Source organism: Thamnophis elegans, chromosome 5 (assembly GCF_009769535.1).
Source record: "Thamnophis elegans isolate rThaEle1 chromosome 5, rThaEle1.pri, whole genome shotgun sequence".
NCBI lineage: Eukaryota > Metazoa > Chordata > Lepidosauria > Squamata > Colubridae > Thamnophis > Thamnophis elegans.
In genome coordinates this window covers 67,267,431-67,276,297 of record NC_045545.1, presented here as the reverse complement: position 1 = coordinate 67,276,297, position 8,867 = coordinate 67,267,431, and the positions used below count along the sequence as shown (strand labels likewise).

General features: G+C 36.8%; 1 protein-coding gene across 1 annotated transcript in view; it reads left to right on the top strand.

Annotated features, from left to right (window-relative positions):
* Positions 1-726: 726 nt before the first annotated feature.
* Positions 727-8,867, top strand: part of NECAB3 (N-terminal EF-hand calcium binding protein 3) — a 100,289-nt gene continuing 92,148 nt past the window's right edge. Inside the window, exon 1 of the mRNA XM_032219119.1 lies at positions 727-843. Within this exon, the coding sequence (XP_032075010.1) occupies positions 727-843 (117 nt within the window). The remainder of the gene's footprint in view (positions 844-8,867) is intronic.

The window sequence follows — 8,867 nt, the reverse complement described above, 5'->3', positions numbered from 1 at the left end:
TTGGCACATTTTGGCCAATAGAACACATTATCCAGCTGCATAAACTGATCTTTGCACAAATAGCCTTATCAGACATATTAGGAAGTATCTGTTTAGGACATAGTAATTAGCATCATCAACACAAGTTGGTTGCACATCTGTTATTTCCCCCTTCCCACTTCTTGCCTTTGTCATCCTTTTGTATCTATGAATCTCTTGGTGCAGCACCCTTAATTTTCTTTCATGCTCAGATTATTCAGTCTTTCCTCTTTTATCTGGTGTATTTATATCTGCTGCATAAATTGTTCTTCTCCTAATCTTTTCTTCTTCAATACTTTTCCAGCTGAGTGGTGTATATGGGCATAGGTCCATTGCAGCAAACAGAAAGCTTGGGCTGTAAATCCTTACACTAAATTCTCCTTTCTCTGAGGAGGAATCTCTTGCTGAGTCTGCTGCTCCAGAGTGATGATGAGATTCTAAGAGGAAACTTGCCCGTCAGAAATCCTGACCAATCAGGGCAGTCTAGGGGAGGGGTTTTAAGCATACACTGAAAGTTGCCTGGAGGCTGGCAAGAGCATCTCTTCAGTGCTCAGTTACTTGCTGTTTCCAGCTCTTGCACAGCAGCTTCAGCAGCTAAGCATCACTGAATCCAGGGCAACCAGTGGGGCCAAGCAACTTTCTGGAGGAGGAGAGAGATCAGAAAGATCAGTGTCAGTGTGAAAGAGTTGACAAATCTGAAGCACGAAGATGATGGCATGTACAGAGATGCTGACAATGTGTTTGCTCTCTGCCAAACATGCTTACCGCATGAAAGCCACAGAGACCCCGCAGCACTATGACAAGGGATTAGCAATTTTTCACGATGTAAGTAGTTGCATACTGCATGCTTTCTATATTTTGTGCATAGAGTGGTTTTAGCTTCGACTGTCAACAGTATTTGTATATATGTATATTTGACCTGCAATTCTTTTCTCCAGTAGTTCCCTTTAAAGCTTTCTGAAATGTTGTAGCATAGATATATGTAAAAAAAGAACTTATTAAGCATTGAGAAAGAAAGCAAACAAAACTCTAACATTTCTGCTTAGAAACTCTCCATTCTATACTTTTGCAGTGAAATGTGTATCTGTATACATAGCACAGAGATTACAAGCCAGGAAAGTCAAAAATGGAATACTAGGGAGGTAAAAGAACTCAGTTCCCATCTTTCCTATAAATATAGTCTATGATTATGAGTAACTGGAAGTTGATAAGAAGTGCTTTCCTTCCTAAAAGGGGACTGTGAGTGCACTGTGTCTTTTAGGTCTGTCCTCCTGAAATATTTCAGTTCCATTCATTTTTGCCCCTCATTGTCCTGAAACTAATTTATATTTCTTTCTGACTCTAGTTTTTAAATAGAAATGCTAAATAAAATCAAATTTATGCATGTTCTTTTATACTTTAGCCCAATATTAGTAAATGTGATTAATAAGAGAAAATGTATGGATGATGATAGAAAGTCACGAAGTATTCAGGTTTCATTTTTGACAAGTGGGATTGCAATTTCAATAACCAAAATCTGTAAATGAATAAAGCATTATATCTGCTTATATAAATGCTAGAAAATCCAGATGTTTTGGAGAACTCCCAACATCTGTTTGCAATGGCCAGGTTGGCTGGAGATGATGAGTTGAAATCCAAAATCTGTCAAGGATATCAGGTTTCCACCAGGTTATCAACATTATAGGTGATGTATATCCAAAGAAATCATGGCATGGCCACCTGATATAAACTGCAATAGATTGAGATGCATTTTTTTTTAACCTAGTAGTTTTTAATCAGCTAAATAAGAACTTTTTTTCAGGAAATAAACAAGAGGAAACACTAGTTTCTCTATAAACTTTATTATAAACTTTATAACTATAAAGTTATACAATTATCAGTAGCAAATTGTATTGTATTGATAAGTCACTGAATGTACCCAAGGAGTAAATTATATATTATATGAATGAAGGATGAAGAAAGAGACTTATAGGATTCAGACTATTAGAAGTGAGCAAGGAAACTGCAAAGGTCTAAGGGCCACTCCACAAAGTTTCCTGTCTTCATTTAAGAATAGACAATTTCATTGTCAGTGAAAGAATGGACTTTCTAAGGGCTGACATACCAGGTTTTAGACCATTTAAGAGAGAGAAGGGCCTATAAGGTTGTGATTTCCAAGACTAGAATTACTTCAACCACTGCAAATAATTAATACATTAAAATTCCTTTCTTTCTGGAGGTTTCTGGCACACAAATCTGTGTTGCCTTGAGGTTCTATCTCAGATATTGCCCAGTTTCCCCCCACTGCCCATTTTATGCTCATTTTTGTGAGCTCTTTCATCCCTAGAACTGCTGGCACAGAAAAGGCAATAAAGACTTCGTAAAGCTTTGCAAATGTTCAAAGTGCTTTATGCGAAATAACTGAGATGCTGTATCCCTAGTATTTGTAGATCGCTTTTTGGTTACCAATGCTAATCTAGGTTTATAATACCAAACTAGGGCAAGCCTGCAAAATATGGCTTCTGAATTCTTTCCAACATATTTACCTGCAGTGGTCATGCAAAGTGTTAGAATATATTTGTTCTTACTCTATTCTTATACTGTATCTGTGCAAGCTGTGGGTAGGCGTGCACTGGGAAGGATAGAGCAGGTTGTCTATGCTCTAGATCAGTGGTTCCCAACATGTGGCCCAAGCCCCACAGGGGGGCAATTTGATTTTTAATGGGGACAATTAGAACCTTTTTTAAATGAAGTAAATGGCCTTTTAGGCATCCTCGCGTGAGTAGAGTTCACTTTTCTAGTAAAGTAAGAATTATATGTAATGGGGGGGGGAGAACCAGGATTTTAGAGATGCTTAGGTGGGTCATGGCCAAAAAATGGTTGGGAACCACTTCTCTAGATCAAGAGTGTCTAATCTTGGCCACTTTAAGATCTGTGGACTTCAATTTCCAGAATTCCCCAGCCAGCATGGCATGGCATGGCATGGCAAGGGTGGCTAGGGAATTTGGGGAATTGAGGTCCATAAGATGACAAATTTAGCATGAAGATGGTGGCATGTACAAAAGCTGAGTGGGGATATCTGGGAGTTGAAGTCCAAAGTCTTAAAGTGCCCAAGGTTGGATACCCTAATCTAGATCATTTGACTAAGAGGAGGAGGAGAAATAGCAGCAGCAATCTTAAGTTGCAGCTCCACTCCCAAGGAATGCAGAATCATGTTTTTCTCACAGCTGCCAATCTGATTCCCACCCACCTCTCCTTGCCATTTTCAGAGACTGCCTTTCTTTTGGTGGCTTAACTCCTGTGACAGGCAGACAGATGGACAACCTCTTTTACACAATTTCTTTCCAATAATCCAATAGTTTGGAAAGAATGAAAATGTGCATTATGATAAACGTAAACTCTGAACAACTACAAATCACCAAGTCATAACAATGGTTGTCCTGTATGATGCTGTCAAGTCTGAAATACTATTTGGGAAAATAATGGAATGTGTTTTAGTTATGTGCTCTTTATATCATCATCATCATCATCATCATCATCATCATCATCATCATCATCAGTGATATTTCTATGCGTGTGTGTTGCTTAGAATCTGCAAGTTACAAAACTGTAAGATACATACAGAAATAATACAGGTAGTCCTCAACTTACTATCATTCATTTAGTACCATTCAAAGTTAAAATGGCAATGAAGAAAGTGACTTATGACCATTTTTCATACTTACGACCATTACAGCATCGCCACAGTCATGTGATCAAAATTTGGACACATGGCAACTGACATGCATTTACCTTAATAACTGCAGTAATTCACTTAACTGTGGCAAGAAAGGTCATAAAATGCAGTGAAACTTACTTAACAACCATCTTGGGCTCAATTGTGGTTGTAAATTGAGGGCTACCTATAGTTGTCATGTATGATCAAATGAAGAATGATGTTTTATTCAGTTGATATAGTGTAAGGATGGTTTTTTTCCTAGCCCAGATATAGAAGAGTGTCTGTATTTACCCAAATTTTTCTCCTAGCCTGTTTTATCCTTGACATTCATGATTCTGAAAAGGCCAACTTTTATTAAAATTTGCATGAATTCATTTACAATTCCATCCAGAATCAGAATTCTCTAATTGTGTGGATGTTTGGCCAAACCTGGTAAAAATTTCACCAGAGAACCTTAATGGGAAAGTATCACAAATTAGATGGTGACACCCTCCATTTTCTCTTCCTTTAATATGTCATAATATAAGTTTAGATGGGAGTTAACATGTTAAAATAAGAGCTCATTCTTTCATCAGTTAGTGATAATTACTAGCTGGACTCCTGGGGAGCTTTGCCTAGGGTGAAAAAACACTTTTGGCTAGGTGTTTAATTTTAAGCTGCAAATAAAATAAGATAAAAGAGGTAAGCTTTAAAATTCTTCTGCATTCATATTTAAAATAACTATATGGTGAACATTTGACAAATACAATTGCAGCTACGTTTTTCAATTTATCAATGTATTATTAAATCATTATGTTTCAAACACTTAAGACATGCATTTTTCTATATAAATAAATGTAGGCTTGAAATTTGGTGCATATTTACCTTGGAGTTACTCTTCCTGTACACAACTAACATTGCTTTCCAAGGGCTAAGATCTAGCATTATACGTTTAAGAATTACAAGAATATAGTGATTCTGACTGTTCCATACTTTTATTAGTACAGTATCTTCCTCACTTGTGAGTACACCGAGGAATCAGTTTTTTGTGTTTGATTCCATAGGTACAGGTAATAGCTTAAAGCCTTGTGTCTAACCACACAAATGCGAAGCTCATAAAATTTTGAGAAGTCAGACATTTTACTTTAGTTGCATCAATGCTGTGAAGAATTACCAGTTTTATTTTAGAATCTCTCTTTTAGAAATGGGTTTAACTTTATAATCAAGAGATATCAGTTACAAATATGTAGCAAGTTTATCAGATTTTGGTATTTGGAGAAAATTAAACACAGATTTCTCTTTGAGAAAATGCATAGAATAGTTTCTTCTTTCATACAAATGATTTAAAAGTTGTCTATGACAATAAATACTGGTGAATATATATTGGAAAGAACTTAAGAAATGGCTCAGTTTTAAAAAGAAAATAATTTTAAGGAAGCATAATAACAAACTATTAGGAACTATATGCACCCACAGACAAAAGAGGCAACAGTACAATAAGCTACTTAATAAATTATTATTATTTCACCAAGTAGTATCCCATTACAACAAAATTTAAGTTAAACATTTTAGATGTATAGCAGATGGTCCTTCTTGAGCAATTTCATATTTTAGAAATGTTAGGATTGGAAAATGAGCTTATAATTCTGTACAAATTTAAATAGAAGTAAGTCATCTGAATACATAGATATATTCCTGTAAAATACATTAAATTAACTTACTTGGCTTGAAGCAGAAGTAAAGTAATGGTTATTAGTAGCAGTTGATATAGTAGTTGCTGTAGCATTTAGGAAAAGAAGCCATTTAAAGAGATTTAAAGGAATTTAAAGATATATGGCATTTAAAGATCAAATAAATTTAAGTATTATCTCAAATACAAAATTTCAATATCTCAAAGGTATATTTTCTATGGTATAGATAGAGCTTGCAAAAACATAATATAAATAAACTAACAAAAAGTTCATATACACATTAAAATAATAACAAACCATTAATAAATAAAATTAACAAAACACATTGAAACATCAGTGATGAATAAAGGCATGCTATTGAGTCAAATGTAAATAACAAGTTTTTTTAAAAAAATGGAAGATAATTTCTATAGAAAGCTCTTTAAATTATCTATGAGAAAGAATGATCTTCATCAACATAAAGGAAGGGGAACCATGTAAGTCTATGGTGGGTTAAAAAAAACTGAAAGAGTCTGGCTGTATCATTTCAGACTAACGAATGTTATTAAAAGTTATTTTCTTTTTTTTCTTTCTGTTTTTTTTTCTTTCTTTTTCTTTCCTCTTTTTAATGAGCAGTTCACTTAATCAGAAACAGTGTGGCTAGACCAATGAAGGATTTAAATTAGGGTGCCTACAGATGGGCAGGAAAATAGGTTAACTGGCCGTTTAACTTTTATTGTCATAGTGACTGTGAGAATGCTTTGTACTTAGCCATCATTAGATTTATTTTGGGTTGGGTCTTTTGGGAGATCTAGTCCGATACAGTATATCAACAGAGGGTTAGGCTACTTTATTATCTAAAACTGAAGATATAGCAATGGCTACCAGAGGCTTATTGTCTCTTGGAGTAGGACTAATTAATCCATTCTCTCCATGGAAATGTTTGCAAGATAACAAGATAATTAATGATAATGGGGTTATACATAGCCCCTTTTTGAGGCAAAAGTATAAGGGGGATGAAAATTAACAGAATAGCACAGAGTCTGTGATGATCTTAGGGCATATAAGAAGTGTGCTTCCAAACGTTTGCACTCTCCTACATAGAGGTTATGGAGAAGGGAAATTCATTAGTTGTATATATGAATTTTCCTTGGAATGGGAAAACTTTGTTTTGTGGACAATTTCTTTTTGGAAAGGTCCAGAAGCTATTTCAGTGGTTACTGTATAGTATCACAAGGAAAACTCAAATGTTTGTGAATTCATGTCCATTTCTATGATGTTTTCTTGGCAGTAAGACAAAAATACTGTGCTTCTTTCCAGGGTGTCTTCTTAATTCTAATCTATAGCTCTGATAGTGATCATCTAAATTTAAAACAAGTTCAAACACATTTAATTTTGGGGGGATTCACTGAGATCAGTTAGATGCTACAAAGTAGATGGGAATATTCTTCAAAGATGACAGACTCTCCCAACAGGTAGCTTTATTAAACTATTTTAGCTATTATCAATAGCTAAAATATTATAATATAAAACAAAACCAGTTTGGTCTAGTGCCATGATGGTGAACCTATGGCACGCATGCCACAGGTGGCACACAGAGCCCACTCTGCAGGCCCGTGACCCATTGCCCCAGCTGGACTCCACCAGGCATGCACGTGTGCCTCCTGCTGGCCAGCTGGTTTTCTGGTTTCTGCCGCGCATGCACAGGAGGGTGCACACCAGTTGTGGGTTCCGGATCCCGTTCCAACTGGTATGGTTGGAACGGGCCCAGTTTCGTCCACGTTGATGTTGGCACACACGCATAGCACGCACATGGGTCTTGCTGTCCAGCGACGCCTCCGCTAGCCTCTGAGATGCTCCAGCTGCTCCAGCTGCCATGCACGTGAGTGGAAGTGCCGAAGACTTTGAAGACAGGTAAGGAGCTCGAGAGGGCAGGTGGGCCCTCTGCTCCAGGTAGGCTCCAGTACACCCGTACCAGGGTGTACCACCTGCAACCCACCACTGGTGCACACACATGCACAGGAGTCATGCATGGAGGGTGGGGTGCACATGGGGGGTTGCTGCACATGCATTGCATTATGGGTGTGCAAACGCTTTTGGCACACGATGACAAAAAGGTTAGCCATCACTGGTCTAGTGGTTAAGACACCAGGCTAGAAAGGAAGAGAGCATGAGTTCAAGTTTTGCCTTAGCCATGAAAGCCAGCTGGGTGGCCTTGGGCTAGTCACTCTCTCTGAGTCTTACTGGCCTCACAGGGTTGTTGTTGTGGGGGAAAATATGGGGAGGAGGATGTGTTGGGTATATTCAAAATAATAAAGATTTTATGATTTTTAGTATATTGAACAAATATATTCAAGTAATTTCTTTAGGAAAAATTTTCTTTTAAACTGGAAAGATCAATCATTTTAGAATAACATGTAAAATCAAATTACACTGTAGAAATTGAATATAGAAAAGACAAAATTGAAGAAAACATTTAAGACCTGGCTAGAGTTCTGGTGTTTTTAGTGGGTTTTTAATTTTTGGTTTTGTTTTGCATAGCTATCATGAACGAAGAGAAGAATTTGCTAGATAAAGACTAGATTTGTGCAAGGTGAATGTGGGAACATAAAAGGTTTTTAAATTAAAGCAGAGAAAGAGCTCTAAAAGGATTCTTGAAGACTGTGGAGATTTATTTCCTGTATACAACAATTGGAGGAAAAGAGTCAGTAGCAGATACAAAGAGATAAAATGCACCCACTCCTACTTGACAAGGAAATTGGTCTGAATGCATAGGGAAGCTTCAGAGGCACAAATTTCTCTTGAGATAGAAGAGATGGTTCAAAAGATTAGTTTTCCTAAGGATCCTGTTCAATCAGCTTCTTGGAGCACTATCTGGCTCTCTGCAGTCTGTGAAATTATTAAGGCTTCCATAGAAGGGCATTTTTGTGGCATCTTTGTCTGGGAAGCTGGAAGAAAATATAAAACAGAGCTTTGATCTCTGAGGCATCCATTTCTGCTTGTCTAAGAAGATGGATTTGCTCAAAGAGAATCAGTGGATGGTTGTACAAATTGCTGGCCTTGAGTGACTGCAGTTATAGAACTCACAGCAAATTGCAGCACAGATTGACTGGCTTCAGTCCACCAAAATAATGCTCTAGAATAATTATGTCAGTGTTGGGGGAAACAGTATTAGCTAGAGGAAATTGACCGACTCATTAACTATATATTACACTTTTGATCAACTTAATACATGCTCACTTATACTGAGGAAGATGATCTGGTAGAATCAGGACCCTGTCATGCACACGTATTCAACCCAAATAAACCATTGCTGAAAAAATATTTTAAAATATCAGCCAAAATCAAGATTAGAGGATGATACTCCTTGCAGAATGCACAGCTCTTGCCTTTTAGAATACAGATAGTCATCTGTACATATTTTTACTTTCCTTTTACAGACTCAGAATGAGGGCAGACTTATTTTTAAACTGAAGTCCAATAGTTTTACATGCACATATAAT